General features: G+C 51.7%; 1 protein-coding gene across 4 annotated transcripts in view; it reads left to right on the forward strand.

Annotated features, from left to right (window-relative positions):
• Positions 1 to 15750, forward strand: part of OSBP2 (oxysterol binding protein 2) — a 48196-nt gene that overhangs the window by 3947 nt on the left and 28499 nt on the right. For all 4 annotated transcript variants that reach the window (XM_045585724.1, XM_045585725.1, XM_045585726.1 and 1 more), the window contains exon 2: positions 5592 to 5800. In XM_045585724.1, coding sequence (XP_045441680.1) covers positions 5592 to 5800 — 209 coding nt within the window. The remainder of the gene's footprint in view (positions 1 to 5591; positions 5801 to 15750) is intronic.

The following is a 15750-nucleotide window of genomic DNA, read 5'->3' on the forward strand; positions in this document are numbered from 1 at the left end:
CATTTTTTAAACTTAAACTTCTTCTAAGGCCACTTCTTCAACATAGACTTACCAGCCCATTGTATTTTGTGGAAGAGCCACACTCAAGGGGCCAAAGAGCTACATGTGGCTCGAGAGCCGCAGTTTGCCGACCACTACTCTAGTGAGACCTGCTCTCAAAGACTGTGCGCCAGGAAATAGTGTTTTCAATGCCAGTTTAGTAATCCTTGAAGCAAGGAGATGGAAAAGATTATCCAGTTGCAGACTGTCCCTGAAAACGTGAAGTTAGGAAGTGCGAGTCCAAAGATGACGCTGTTGGGTCTCCACCCTAGAGAGTGGCCTTATTAGATCGGATTCTGCTTTCATTTGAAATATCTCTCGGCGTTTCACTCTGTGAAACTATTAGGAAGCTGAAAAGGAGCACACAGGTTGATAATGTAAACATTTGCTTGAAATGTATTTTCTTAGCTTGTAGCACAAGGGTGCTGCAAAGAGAGCCAACAGCATGAGCACAGTGTACAACAGTGCTCTTAGCGAGGCCTAGTGACAAACCTATTTTCTCCACAAAATGTGCTCCTCCTGCTCCTCACTCCTCTTTTCTATGAATAGCTTCAAACCTCTGAGTCACGCTTGCCGCCGCCTCCCTCATCCCACATCAAATGGAATGGCCATGCCCTGCCCGTCTCTCTCCTCTGGTCTCTCTCCTCCATTCCTCATGCCTGCCTTGTGCTTAACTGGGGTCCCAGCTTCCAGCTTTGTCCCGGACAGTGCATCCCCCGCGTGGTGCCTGGAATCGCCTCGCCTTCTCCAGGATTCTCTTTCAATGTTCCATGCCCTGCCGTAGCTCCTTAGCTTGGATGTCTCCCATTTGAAATGCCCACAGTGGCTCCTGACTGATCCAAGGATCATTGGGAGTTCACCGGGAGCTTATGTGGGCATCTCTGCCAGCAGCTTCATGTTAAAGAGACAGCACGGCCAAGTTCAGCGGCATCTTTGTATTCTGCACGGAGCCCGGCATGGTACTTTGCCAAGGTGACCAGAACATCCTGCTTTTGGCGGGACAGTCCTGATTTTGAACAATTTGTCTCGCGTCCCACAGCATTTTAAAATAGCCCCGATTTTTGGAAAGAATTCCAAATATTGGGGCTGTTTTAAAACGCCGGGGGTCAAATTGCTTGGTCCATCTGAATGGAGGAGTGGGGGAGTGAGAGCAGGTCAGCTGTGGTTCTTTGGGATGTCAGAAAGTCGAGTATGTTAGTGCAGCTTTGATTTTTTCTTAATTTGTTTTCAATGACCAAAACTTGTTTGCTGGAATAGAGGAGGAAGATAAATGGGACATGGCTGGCTTACGCCAGGAGAACCTGAAAAGTCACAGCTATGAAACTCAGATTATCTGGATATTGTATGTTGACAGAATTTCACGTGTCTCCTCTATGGAGCAATAACCTGTATCAGTGGTTTTACATAGGATTGCGAGAGTCTGCGTATGTTGTCTGTGTGTGCCTAGAATGATGTCACTTTGGAAAGTGGAGCAGTGGCTGGAGGAATGAGGAGCACAGGTGACGCTTTTAAAAGGGCTTTTCATGATCACATAGCTCTTTCAACTGGTTGCATGTGTGCCCGATGGTGTCCTTGCACATGTTAAATGTTCAAGACCCTGCGGGAAGGCCAGAGGTCAGAGGTGAGGCCTCCACCCTCCGTGACAGCCAGTCGGCTAACAGGCCCTCACACCTGTGGGTTGTCTGCGTGTCGGGGTGATTTCCAGTTTGAAGTTGTGGTGAGGAGTGCAGGCTCTCCTTATCTTCCTGTTAAATGGAGGGAGAAATGGGGGCTCGTGGGCAGCACCAGGACTCGAACAGCCTTCTGGCTGTTCCGCATTGTGGAGCCTCCTCGCTGGGGTCCTGCTAGTCTCTTGATTAACCCCAGGTGGACGCCAGGACTCACCCGTCACGTGGTGCTCACAGCTGCGCTTTGCCAAGCACAGCCAGCAAAGGGGAGTGAGGCTGGGGTGGGTTCTGGTGAAACCAGGCGTTGACTTTCAAGGGTCCTTTGCCAGTGTAGTCACACAGGACACACCAGTTCTTCTGGCACCAAATTGTGACAACACATGTGAATGGTCTTTAGAGACTCGGTGCCCAGGGCTGGTCACGTGGCCGCCCTCTGGCGTGCTGCCAAAGTTCAGACTCCCAGAAGGAAAGCAGGTGTTCAGCATAGACCGCACTGTATGAGCAGTTAGGTGCCGTCAGCCCCCCTTACCAGTTAGGGAACAGGGGGTGCCCCCTAAGTCCAGACTCCTAGACTCCAGCCAAGGGCCAGCCTTGGACACAGGCCTTCCAAAGGATGAGCGGTCTCAGACCTGCTGTGTTAATGTTTTCTGCACAGGTCTGGCCTCCTTCCTCCTCGCAGGTCTCAGTGACGTCAGGGGGAGGGGCTGACCTTCATTGCGGTTCGAGGAGAGGGAGAAGTGCTTACACCTGGCATGGAGTAGCAGCAAGGCTTCTGGTTTCCTATCAGAGGAAGCACATGCCAGCCTGCAGGGTGTCTGACACTCCACAGGGCCTGCTGCTGCATGCAGAGGCCCTTCTCTGCAGGCATGTAGTTGGCCCTTTATGGCTTCAGAGAGACTTTTCAGATCTATACCTTCCCGCAGGCTTTCGGTGGCTCGGCTTTTGCATATGACAGGTGCACTTGCCACATGGACCTCCATCATATCTGCAAGTTCTCTTGTGACTCGGATGGAGTGCCTGGTGTGAGTCCTCCAGCCTCCGCTGATCCTTGCACCTTCTTTACTGGTAGGGTGCGTCTGTTCATCCAAGACGGGGGCCTGAGGAGCAGTCTGGGACATGGTGAGAATACACCAGCTTTGGTCGAATCATGTATGGAGGACCAACACTGTACAGGGCAGTGTGGGAGACAGACATGCGCACCATCACCAAACCACTGCACGGAGGAGAAGGAGGAGGGAAGTCTGGATCCATCCTGGCCATTTAGTAAGAGGCCAGCGGGTTCGAGCTAAGTGCTGTGCGCGAGTTCCCTGGGGATTCAAGCCTCCGCGAGTCTTCAGGGGTGTCGTTGGCAAACCAGGTCAATAAAATCAGACAGGCCTGTGGAGACAGTGTGAGGTTCCTTAAACCAAGATCAAGGGGAAATGGAGAAAATGGGCCTGTTCCCCGGACAACTACAGGTACTGACGTGTGGGGAGGAGGAGATGGTAGGAAACACTCTGAACAGAATTGAAATTGGCAGGTTGGTGGGTGGTGAATCACAATAGCAGGTGTTGCCACACAGGCATGTGGCCTTAATCGTACACACGAAGCAAACTGTCAGTGAGTTCTGGGGTCATGCGGGGTGCTGTATGCTTTCTTCTTTCAAGTGCGACTCTTTGCCGCATCTGTTTCCATCTTTCAGAGGTCTCAGAGTTCTTGGCTTCTCCTCCTCTTGACACCTCATCACCTGCTCAGCCACAGCCCTGTGCGTTTAGTGCCGATCTCACAGGCTTGACTCGCACCATTTGATCTGCATTGCTGGACCACTGCCTGCTCTAAACCACGGTGGCGGCAGATGGCATTCCTGAGCTTGCACGGGGAACTGCCAGATAGTGTTGTCCTTTGGAGCAGCAGTAGGTGCTGTCTTCCCTGGGTTCACCATTCTCAGCCCTTCCCAGTCAGGCCCCTCCTCTTATTTACCCCGTCTCTCCCCTCCTCCTGGCCTTGATCCTTCTGCTTACCTATTTTCCCTCTGCAAACCACATGCCTTTCATGCTCCCCTCCAGATCTCTGCATCTGCCAACCCCTCCCCCAGGAGAAACCTTCTCGTTGCTGCAGACGCTCAACAAGGCAGCCTTCATCTCAGGTCATCTCAGCCCGGACCTGCCTGGATTCCCCTGCAATGCACGAGGCTGGTGCCCTCTGACACTCTTGTGTGTGTTGCGTCCTTTGGGCATGCACTCCTGTTAGCTGGGGTGGTTGCGGAGCCTTCATTCAGCCTTGGTTCCCCACCTGTTACCTTTAAACAGGAGATCCCCTGTCTGGCTCACCTCTCTTCAGGATTGGCTCTGCCTGTGACCATGCAGCTGGAGCACTGTCTCTGGAGGCTTCACAAGAAGCTAGTTTTGTTCCTTTGGGATCAGGTGCTTGCCAAACACTTAACACAGGGGGCAGGATCAGCTACCCCTGTGCACCAGGTTTTATCAGTTATCTGTTGCTGCGTAACTTGGAGGCTCAAAACAACCGTGCTTTTATTTAGTGGCTTAAAACAGCAGTAAACATCTTAGCATTTCCATGGGTCAGGAATTCATGAGTGGGTGGTTAGTTGGGGTGATTCTGGCTCAGGGTGTTCCATGAGGGCTGCATTCATCCGAAGGCTTGATTGGGGCCGGAGGCTCACTCACATGCCTAACAAAGTGAAGCTGGTTGTTGAGAGGTGGGCCTCTCCAAAGGGCTGCTTGAGTGTCCTCACAACATGGCAGCTGGCTTTTCCCAGAAAGAGTGGTCCAAGATAAAGCACATAGGACCTACCCTCAAAGTCACACTGTTTTTTTGTTTGTTTTGTAAAAAATATATATTTTATTGATTTTGTACAGAGAGGAAGGGAGAGAGATAGTCAGAAACATCGATGAGAGAGAGTCATCGATCAGCTGCCTCTTGCACACCCCCTACTGGGGATATGCCCGCAACCAAGGTACATGGCCTTGACCGGAATCGAACCTGGGACCTTTCAGTCCCCAAGCCGACGCTTTATCCATTGAGCCAAACCAGTCCCAGCTGTTGTTTTTTTTTTATTTCCACAATATCCTATTGGTTTCACTGGTCAGCCCTGCCTAGTGTGAGAGGAAGTCTCCAGGCTCTGTGACTCCATCTGTAAAGAGCCCTACTTGGCTGTTTGAAACAAACGGTGAAGAAGTGCTTGGCAGCCAAAACCGGTTTGGCTCAGTGGATAGAACATTGGCCTGCGAACTGAAGGGTCCCAGGTTCGATTCCAGTCAAGGGCATGTACCTAGGTTGTGGGCACATCCCCTTGGGGGGAGGGGTGCAGAAGGCAGCTGATCGATGCTTCTCTCTCATTGATGTTTCTGACTTTCTATCCCTCTCCTTCCTCTCTGTAAGAAATCAACAAAATATATATATTTTTAAAAGTTAAAAAAAAGAAGTGCTTGGTACACTGTTGCATAAGTGAAAGGGATGCTTCCAAGCGCACCCTGGAGGTCTGGGTCTGTAATCTCAGTTGCAGTGGCTCCTCCCCTGCTCATCTCTGTGGGTCTGAGACTTTAGTGGGAAGAGCCTGCTGTGGAGTTAGAGGTCTGCGCTGCCCAGCAGGACCCTGGGCAGTCACCCGTCTCCTTTGCTTGGTGTCTGCCAGGGCTCAGGCCACAGCCGACATGTTCTGCATGGGCACCAGTGCAGGTCCTCCTCCTTCCTCCCTGTGCCCACTGAAAACCCTTCAACCAAGCCTTTAGCCATCAGTCCCAATGGGCTTCGCCTCCCAGCTCTGACTCCAGGGCCTCTCCCAGCTTCAAGGGTCTGAGGTTGTGAGGATTTGCCCTGAGGCTTTCTTTAGGCTGGAGCTATTGAGTTGGGGTGCCTCAACCCATACCTTCTCTTGCCATCCCACAGAAACGAGGGTGAAATGGCCCACACCTGCCGTGGCACCATCGACCTGTCCACCGCGCACTTTGACAGGGAGGATTATTGCGGTATCATGCTGACCAGCGGGGCAAAGACCTACCACCTCAAGGCCGGCTCGGAGGTGGAGCGGCAGCAGTGGATCATCGCCCTGGAGCTGGCCAAGGCCCACGCTGTCCACATGTTGCAGAACCATTCAGGTAGTGTGCTTGGCGCATTGGGTGTACGTACAACGTGGTGGGTCTGAAGAGAGCGGGAATGGAAAGCACTAGGGGGGTGGGGGTGACCAGGAGACCCAATCTACTCCAGACCAACCCTGGCAGGTCAAGGTGCGTGTTCGCCCTTCCCACCTGGCTCCGTGGTTCTCAGCGGTGAGATGCTCACGTTGTTGGGCGGCTGGCAGCTCTAAGGATGGAGATGTTTGTGAGGGTGAGGCTCGTGCCCTTTCTTCGGAAGCATCTGTTCCTGAACATGAGGAGACCCTTCCGAGTGCATGCTGAACCTCTTGCCTGCAAACCCTCTTCCCCAGCACCCAGCCCCTTCCCATGCCCTGCTTTCCCTTAAGTTTGCTTATCCTTCAAGGAGAGGCCATTCTGAAACCCTCCCTGAGCCAGCCCCCTGCCCGGGCCAGACGCTTGTCTCTGCAGCCTGGCTCAGCCCCTTGTGTCCGGTAGCATAGAGGCTCGCGGGAGCAGGGCCTTCCCAGAGCCTCAGACTCCCCACTTGGCAGTCCATTGTAGGCCTCGATTTCGGACCTCCTAGCATCCTTCCGGTTCAAAGATTTCTAGGCCAGTAATCACCTTGATGACTAATTGCTTCCTTGGTAGCTAACCTCCCTGGCTGTTGTGACCTTGGGCAAATTGCTTGCCATCTTTTGCATCATTTCTCTATAAAATGCGCTTAATCACGAAACCACCTCGTAGAGAATTAACCTAGAAATGCATCAAAAGAACTTAGCACACGGCTTGGCAATTGCTCAAAAAAAAAAAAAAAAAAGGCAGCTGTCGTTATTAATAATAGTCACCATGGCAGCTTAAAAATAACACAGGTTCCCAGCTTCCCGTGCCCTGGAAAATCCAAATGGATGAGAGGAGCATGGGGGTCACCTGCGTTTAAGGGGAAAAAAGTCTCTCCTTGGGTGCGATTGCCAGATTTAGCAAATAAAAATACAGGTCACCCAGTTTAACTTGAACTTCAGATACACAACAAGTAATGTCTCTCTATAAATGTGTCCCACGTAATAGTCGGGAAATACTTATACTACGACTTATTTATAGTGTTTCTCAAATTCAGATGAAAAGGGCGACCTGCATTTCCTGTCCCTACATTTAACGGAATCCTGGGAGGCTCTCGACTCCAGGCCTGGTCCAAAGGTGAACTTCCCAGTCAGAAAGTAGAGTATTCCTTCAATGGCCACATGGGGGCGCTAGAGGATGGCTCATTTGCTCTCTCTGCTCCTGAATTCATGTCTAAGCGCCAGCAGGTTGTCTGACTTGCCTCTCAGTACTTGAGAATCATTTTCAGATCTCCAGGTTAGCTTCCCCGTGGAGTGCCGGGGGATGTAAGCATGGAATACAGAGCTGGCCACCCCGCTGTCTTGGGCCTTACCTCGAGGGGGGCTAATCCAGCCCCTGAGAGTTCCTCCTCTCCTGCCCTGCTCCCCAGGCTGGCCTGCCCCCACCACTGATGTCATAGTCCTATTCTGATATCACAGCCCAGCGCTCGGAAGGATCTTAGGCAGCCAAGATTCTGTGAGCAACCAAGGCTCACATCTGTGCGGGGGTGAGGGGAGCTTCAGTGACTGGGGGCCCTGGGGGCCGACCCTATAGAACATCTGGGCAGCCTGCCACTCCACCGCTCTAAAATGGAAATCCTCTGAAAGGTAGGACTGCGAGGGCTTCCCTCCTGTTCCCGCTGGTCGTGGCCCCCTCGGGTGGAAATAGACTCCTGGGAGCGTGCCGCTGCCCTGGCCCTGTTCACAGCTCCCGGCAAACCTGCTGCTTTGGCTGCAGGAGGCCTAGAGACATGGTTGTGTCACCTCAGTCCACTCAGCATCCCTCTCTTCCGTTTTGAAGGAATGGCTTTCTGAAGCGCAACGAGTTTCTTACTCGTTGGGGGGAGGTGCTCCCCAGTGATTGGAAAATGCCTGCAAGTACTGAGCCATGGTGCGTTCTTCTGTGGCACCCCCTTCGTCTTTACGGGACATGAGTACGTAACCTCGGAACAAAAGGGAAACACAGCCACATGCACACTCTTACCTCTCAGACCCCTCGCCAGGAGAAGCCCCATCTGCTTAGCTTGTCAGAAGGTGTAATGAGGCCTCTTGTGAGCTCATTAAGTTAGCAAAATATCGACGGGCACGGATCAAACGACACAGTGCCTTTTCTCTCACGTTGGTGGGCATGACGCCCCCTGGGGTGAGCACATTAAAATTCTTAGGGGCAGATCACCGGGATTCTGATCTGATGGGCAGGAAACCCCATTTTTATTATTTTTTTTGCTAATCCTCACCTTAGGGCATTTTTTCCATTGCTTTTTCAGAAAGAGTGGAAGGGAGGAAAGGAGGGGGAGAGAAAGAAACTTGGATGTGAGAGCTACATCAACTGGTTGCTTCCCGCACACATCCTGCAACCTAGATACTTGCCTCTGATCAGGAATAGAACCCACAGCCCTTCGGTTCAAGGGTCAACGCTCTAACCACTAAGGAACACCAGCCAGGGTAGCAACCCCCATTTTTAATAAGCTTTCCACTCAGGCCTCATGACAGTCCCCACGGATCTCACTTGAAGAAATATGGTCTGCTCAGACTCCCTGGGTTGCCTGCCACGGCAGGCTTGGTTCCCCCATTTTCAAATTCCATGCTGTCCATGGAATAACAGAGTTTGTTTTACTATCGCATACTTCTTCTTCTTTTTTTTTTAAATATATATTTTATTGATATTTTACAGAGAGGAAGGGAGAGAGATAGAGAGCTAGAAACGTCAGTGAGAGAGAAACATTGTCCAGCTGCCTCTTGCACACCCCCTACCGGGGATGTGCCCGCAACCAATGTACATGCCCTTGACCAGAATCGAACCCGGGACCTTTCAGTCCACAGACTGACGCTCTACCGCTGAGCCAAACCGGTTTCGGCTGTCACATACTTCTTAAATGCACTGGACCCAGGGAGGCAGAAGGGACGGGTAGGGTGTTCACCCGGCGCACTTGCATCCAGATCTTGGCCCCTATCTTCCAGGTGTGGGTGCGGCCATCTTTTCTTCCTAAGAAGAGGGGTTGCACCTGTCCTGGGAGTGCTCTACCCTCCACAGTTGACAGGCTATTCATGGTCCTCACCTGAACGGAGAGTGGAGCATGGGTGTGTTATTAGCCAATGAAACAGATAGTGGTAAAGGGTATAACTGAGCAAAGGGACTGGCTTCTGGTGGCCCAGGCTGGACCTTTAGTGGTGCCCAGAAGGGCAGTCATTGCTCATGGACAGGTCAGCAGCTGAAAAACAGGCATGCTGAAATGTTTGTGTGTGTGTGTGTGTGTTTTATTGGGGGGGATTGTCCTTCATTAGAGGATTAGTAGGATCAGAGTCATTTGACAAGAAAATGTGGACACAGGTTCAGTCTGCATGTGATGCATCCTTACCATTAAGGCGGGTTAAGTATAGTTTTCCTGCCAGGGCAATCACCTTGATGACTAATTGCTTCCTTGGTAGCTAAAGGGCATCATAGCACTTGCCTTTGTAATTATCAGATTTGAAAGGCTTACCGCTCTGTTGCCATTGAGGTGTTAACCTGCTGGTGGATCTGCAAGCATGAGCTCCAGGCTCTGATGCAGGCGAGGCTGTGGCTCACTATGTCACTCATTCCCCAGGCAGAGGGTCCCAGGCCAGGGCAGAACGTGTGACCTAAACCCAAGGCAGGTGGAGCAGGGGCATCCCCCTGGCATCTGCTGCGGTTCACTCTGCCAGGGAGAGCTGTGATTTGGAGATAAACTTGGAAAGGTCAGGGCGAGGTGTTCTGGGCTCTGCAATTGGAAGGCTGGCTCTGTCGCACCCCTCCCCCCACTGGCAGTCACTGAGTCTCTCTTGCATGGTGGCATGAGGGTTGTGGAGTGCCAGGTGCCAAGTAGCCAGGCTTTAGTTAGGGACGTGCCATTACCCAAGGCCATTCGGTCAGAATGCTAGAAGTGAAAAGGGTGTTCCTGGCTATTCCTGTCTTTTCAGAAAAAAACAAAAAACAAAACACCTTTGTTTTGTAAAAACACTCACAGAGAAATAGAAAGGTGTAACCATTCTGGAAAAATACATGAAAGGGAGAAAATTCTCTAATCTGCTAACCCTGGAGTTCACTGCCTTGTAATACTTTCTGTATGCAGGTGCATCTAGATCTAGATTTGTACTTTCATATCAGTGGGGGGGGGGTTGTCTGCAGTCTTGGCATATCAGGATAGCACTAACCTACTGAGCTACCGGGCCAGGGCTAATCAAACATTTTTAAACTATTTAGGTTGTGCTCAGTGTTTACCCGGTTCTCAGAAAAGGCACTGGGACACCATTGCTTTGCTTCCCGAGTTTTGGGAGGGTTTTTGGCACTAGTACGATGATTTCCTAAGGGCACATTCGTAGAAAAGGGATTATCTGAGTCACGTACTTGCTTCCCATTTTGATATGTTACTAAGTTATCTACCACAAAGGTTGTTCCAGTTTATACTTCCTTTTAGCAGAAATGCGTGGCTAGGTTAAGGGAAGGTACTCCCTGGAAGTTTTTCTCCCTGGAAGCTCATGTAAATATGCCACTACTATTCCATTCTACATAATAAAAGGGTAATATGCAAATTGACCCTAACCGTGAACAACCGGTTGCTATGATGCGCAACATCACAGTCACCTCCCAGGGCTGGGTCCAGGCCAGAGGGAATTTCAGGAGCCTTTGCAGCAAAATAGTTTGATTGAGAACCCAGCGAGCCTCCTACCCTGTCCCCAGATCAATAGGTAAATGGACAAATAGCACTAAAATACAGCAATAGAGTCAGAGGGCTCATGATTTAAAAACCCATAAGCTTTCATCAAAACAGCAAAACAAAACAAAACAAAAACACACACAAAAAACACACCTAAGTATTCAGGATCCACATACAGAATCTTCAGTCGCCATGGTTTGCATAATAAGAAATACATTTATGGATGCAAATGTATTTTTCATGGACCATCTGCAGGATTGTTTACTGAAGAAACCGAGGTTATAAACCCTCTGCAAATGCTTCCTGCAGATACCTACTTGCAAGAGTAAAAAGTTTGCATTTATATTTCTTAATGAATAATCCCTTTTGGAAGTTTAATTAGTCATTGTGTCTATGCATGAATCATTCAGAATCTGGGTTTGCCACCAGCACATGACAGTTAAAGTCAGATGAACAGAAACAATATTTTCAAGCAAAATGTGAAATATTCTCTAGCCAGTTATCATTGGTTGACAACATGTTTTATGGAGATAAAAGTTGATTGAAAACTGTTTTGGGCTGTCTTCTTGTCTATTGGGGTAGAAACAATGTGAAAGGCTCAAGCTTCAGGCGTTTTTCTGTCCTGGCATTTTGAGAGCCCAGAGTCTCTAATACTCCCCAGTCCACCTGACATCAGAGAGCTGCCTTATTGTTATTAATCAGTAACATTAATAATCCCTGTCATGTGCGCCTGCTGTGTGCCTGGCAATTTCATAGCTGGGCGTCCACCCCCAGTCTGACTTTACATCTGATGCGTTTTAAAAGCAGATTGCCAGCTTGCTGTGTTCCTAGAGTAGAATTATGCCCGTGACTACTTTGATGGAAGCGGCAAATACATTTTCCATTAGGCAGAGGTGAATTGTGGCTTACCCACCCCCTCACCGCTGCTGTGGAGAAGGTGCTGGCGGCAGCTGTGTTTTTGAGGAACTGGCTGTGGTGAGAACAGGTCCCCGGCCTGTCCAGTGGTCCTCACTTGCCCTATCATTTGGTTTGCAGGCATCTGAAGGGCCCTGAGCACAGCCGTGTGATAATGTACTGCCGAATGCCTTCTCAGGGTTGGTGTATCGCCCGCTGGCAGCGACCTTGTTCTGACTCTCTGGCAGCCTAGAGCCTCTTTCTCCCCGCCTGCCACCCCAAGGTCAGCTTGGCAGCATGGGGCCTGAGGGTGAGGAGAGAGAGAGAATGAGAATATGAATTAACTAAAACTCCAAAACAGATTTAATATTACGCCGTTCTTGGTAGTACTTGTGTTGGACTTACTCATTCAGGAACTATTGTGTGCCTCTTACCCTGACTGGTGTGACTCAGTTAGTTGGAGCATCGTCCCATATACCAAAAGGACACGGGTTCGATTCCCAGTCAGAACATATACCTAGGCTGTGGGTTTGAACTCCAGTCAGGGCACGTGCAGGAGGCAACCAATTGATGTTCTCTCTCACATCAATGTTCCTCTCTCCTCCCTCCTCCCCCATTCGCCTAAAATCAATAAGCATATCCTCAGGTGAGGATAATTTAGAAAAGAACTATTATGTGCCTTTCAATAGTGCTATGAACACTGCTGGGAACTGCCAGGCCCCCATAAAAACAGTAGTAGCCGTTCTGGAGAGCAGGGATGCCTGGGTACGAGGCAGGTAGGTAGCAGTGTAGACGTTAGAATGATTTTCTGGTGCATGGTACTGGCGGGGAATGTTCTGGGGGCTCAAGGAAATGGAGGTGGAGGCAGAGGACAAGGCAAAGAGCCACGCCTCAGCAAAGTCAGCTCCTGCCCAAGCACCCACAGCACCGGGCCCAGCACTGCAGCTCTCGGGACAACTTCTGAATTAAGGTCTCTGACACTCCAGTGGGTGGACAGGAACCTGGTTTCCTGGTGAGGGACAGTGACCAGAGGCTCCGAGTTGACAGGGACAGTCAAGGTCATGGAGCAGAGCTGTCAGTAGGGGTCCTGAGACCTGGGGTGGAGTTTCTGTGCCAGAGGCAGTCAGAGCCAGAACCCCATTTCAGTTAGGGACTCTCCTGAAGGAGCAATGGAGGGGATTTGAACAGAAATGAAAACCGTAGCAGTGGCTCTGCAGGATGCCACCAGACTCCAGCAATCCCATCTGGTACCAAGGATGTGGGGGAGGGAACTGAGTTCCAGATGGGAATGGGGCCTCAGTGGCCCTTCCTCCCTTAGCTCCGGAGACAGACCCTAACTGGTTAACTCCTTGCATGAGACAGTGGAGAAATGAGGGCTTGGGCCAAGGGCCACCCAAGGGCCAAGGGCCTACCCCCTTTGGCCTCGCTGGATCAGATCGGGGGTGAGATAGCGCCCTCAGTGCCAGGTCGGGTTTCGGGTTTCGGCCGGCCCTGTGCCGCGCATTTTAAGAGGCTGAGCTGCCTTCGGTCCACCTCCCTCCTCGGAGAGCTCGCCTTTGTCTAGCCCGCGGGTTGGGAGGAGAGCATCCTCCCGGTTCCTCCGGCCCGCGACGGACTGAAGGAGGCGCATCTGGCCCTCCAGGGCCTGGCGGGTGGCCTCTCGCAGCACCCTGTGCTCTCCCAGCGGATCCCTGAGGGACGGAGGCGGCCTCCGTGGGTGGGTGGGTGGGAAGGAGGCTGAAGGAATGAGGACGCAGCGCAGCGCCCAGGCCGCGCTCAGGCCGGCTGACTGCTGACTCGGAGGGCAGAGCGGAGCGCTCCAGGCTGCGGGCTGGCCGCTGTCCGCGGTGCTGAAAGGGCGGCCGCGGCGGGGAGGCGGGCCCGGGGCCGCGGGGCAGCACACACCCAATCCGGGGACCGCCCTCCTTCTCCCGGGCTCGGCTCGGCGGTGGCAGCCGGCACTGCACCGAAATGGACTGAGAGCGCAGCGGCGGGAAGGCGGCGGCGGCGGAGGCAGCGGCAGCTGCAAGAGTCCCCTCAGCCTCGGGGCCGGACCCACGTTCGCACCCGGGAGCCGCTCCCTGGGGTGAGTTGGGGCCGGCAGAGCAGGGTTGGGGCTGACGGGTCCTGGGGCATGGGCGCTCCCGGGCTTTCCCCTCCCCATTGTAAATTCCTTTGCGCCCTCATCCTGGGCATCCTACGGGGCTGAGGGCTCAGACCTCTGTCGTGGCCCTTCCCCAGCCCTGGATTAGGAAGCAGAGCCCTCTGCCCTCACCAGCCAGGGACAAAGCGTTAGCCAGAAGTCTGAGGACAGTCACAGGCATCGCCTCCTCCCACCACAGGTGCAGCCCACCGCACCGCACCGGGAAAGTCACAGGGAAAATATCTTCCCTTCCCTGTACAGGGGCTGGTCCCAGGCAGCCCAGCCCCTGGAATTCAGCCCAGAGAGAGGCCAGCCATCTTTTAGCAGGGGAGGCAGGCTTGAGCCTTCCCCCGGGCTGCATGCCAGAGGTAAACCCCTCTCCCTGCCTCCTCCAGCCTCCTTAGGCACCCGCCACACCTGAACTGCCAGGACGGGGCTTCCGGGGCAAGGGCCACTTCAGTGCGCCTGGCTGCTGTGAGTGAGCCGGACTGAGAGAGATGAGCAGGCACTCCCTGCTAGCGTGTGTGTGTGTGTGTGTGTGTGTGTGTGTGTGTGTGGTGTTCTCAGCAGGCAGAGGGGATTTAAAACTCCGGTAGTGCCCGTCACAGGAAAAGCCTTTCTCCAGCCTGCTCGCATCTCTGAGTAAGCAGTTTGGGGTCACACTGGGCAACCACCAGCCAGAGGAACCTTGGGCTTTCTCAGCCCCTAAAGTTGCTCCCCTCGTGCCTTGAGCCGCCCACTGGAGGGGGAGATGTGTTTAAATCTGATGGGTCACCTCTGCTTCCGGCCCCACCAGCACTCGGTTCCCATCTCCATCACCTGGCAAGGTCAGACAGACAGACCTCTTGGCTCCTAGAACCTGAGGGGCAGACTGCTGGGGGGCTTTCCTACCTTGACAAAGGGCCTTTGATGTGTCGGGAGGTGAGGGGGCGGAAAAAAGGGGGTGGAGGTGGAGGGACCATCCTCTCGAACCTTGGAGAGGTCTAGTTGGCGCTAGATTCCGAGTCGTAAGAGTTCTAATCTGATGGATGCAAATGAACCTTCCGAATCTTTGCAGGCTGACGCCGGAGGTCTGGGTCCGTGTTTTGTTCTGTCTGTCTAGCCGAAGCTGCGTGCGTTAGATATGACTCTGGTGGGCAGCTTCCTTAGATCATCGGATGCCCGGTGGTGCCGGTGAAATGAGAGGGAGGTAGAAAAGATGTGTGAGGCGATGTGCTAGTTTTAGGGTCAGTGTGAGCTGCGTTGGTGCTGCATTGCCGGTGGAAGTGCATGCCAAGAATACTAGCCTTACTTGCATACAGCAGACTACTCGGTAGCCAGGTATTGTTTGTCTCTGACCAATGTTCTGTAGAAATGAAAGGTCATAAGGGGAAAGTCTAATAACTGTACACCTGACATATACTCGATTTGCATTATTCTTGGCCACTTTTTTTGTGGTCAAGAGAAGCTATTTTGTTTTGGGTGGGTAAGTTTTTACCCATCACGTCAACACCTAACATTTCAGCCAGATGAAAAAAGCTCTTTAGAGAGTAGTTGTCTGGAAGGATGTCTGACTCATAACTGGACTTTGACATCCTTGCTGACTTGTTTCATAAAAATGTGAAATTCAAAATGTATAGTGGAAGGCCGGCTAAGCAGCAGGCCATTGCTTTTGTTCTGGGAAAACGGTGTACTTGAGTTTTGCATATTGTTTGTTGTGAAAGTAGATCAAGTTGGGATATATATATATAAATATATACACACACACATATATATACTGGCATGTTCTACACCTGTAATGCAATCAGGCTACTTATTTTTATTTATAGTCTGAGCAACTTAAAACCTCCTCAATAATTCAGGTGGGCTCACGTTCTCCTGGGTAACCGAGGAGGATAACATCTGAGGTTGACTGGGTGATACATGGCCCTAAATTCAGCTCACAGTCTCTGTTCAGAAGTCCTGCCCTTGGTTGTATCACATCAAGCCTGCATCTAGGCATAATTATAAGCTATGCATGAAAAATATGAACAGAATCTTTCTGATTGGATTTCTCAAGGCCAGGGCAGAAATTAAAGATATGGTGATGAATCGTTAGCAATAGGACAAGTTTCATTTTGATGAAAGCAATTGATCTCGGCTTCTTGGTAGAATGGTACTAGGGATGGTGGCAACAGCCGTGTT

This window comes from Pipistrellus kuhlii, unplaced genomic scaffold (genome assembly GCF_014108245.1).
Source record: "Pipistrellus kuhlii isolate mPipKuh1 unplaced genomic scaffold, mPipKuh1.p scaffold_m20_p_20, whole genome shotgun sequence".
In the NCBI taxonomy this organism is placed as follows: Eukaryota; Metazoa; Chordata; class Mammalia; order Chiroptera; family Vespertilionidae; genus Pipistrellus; species Pipistrellus kuhlii.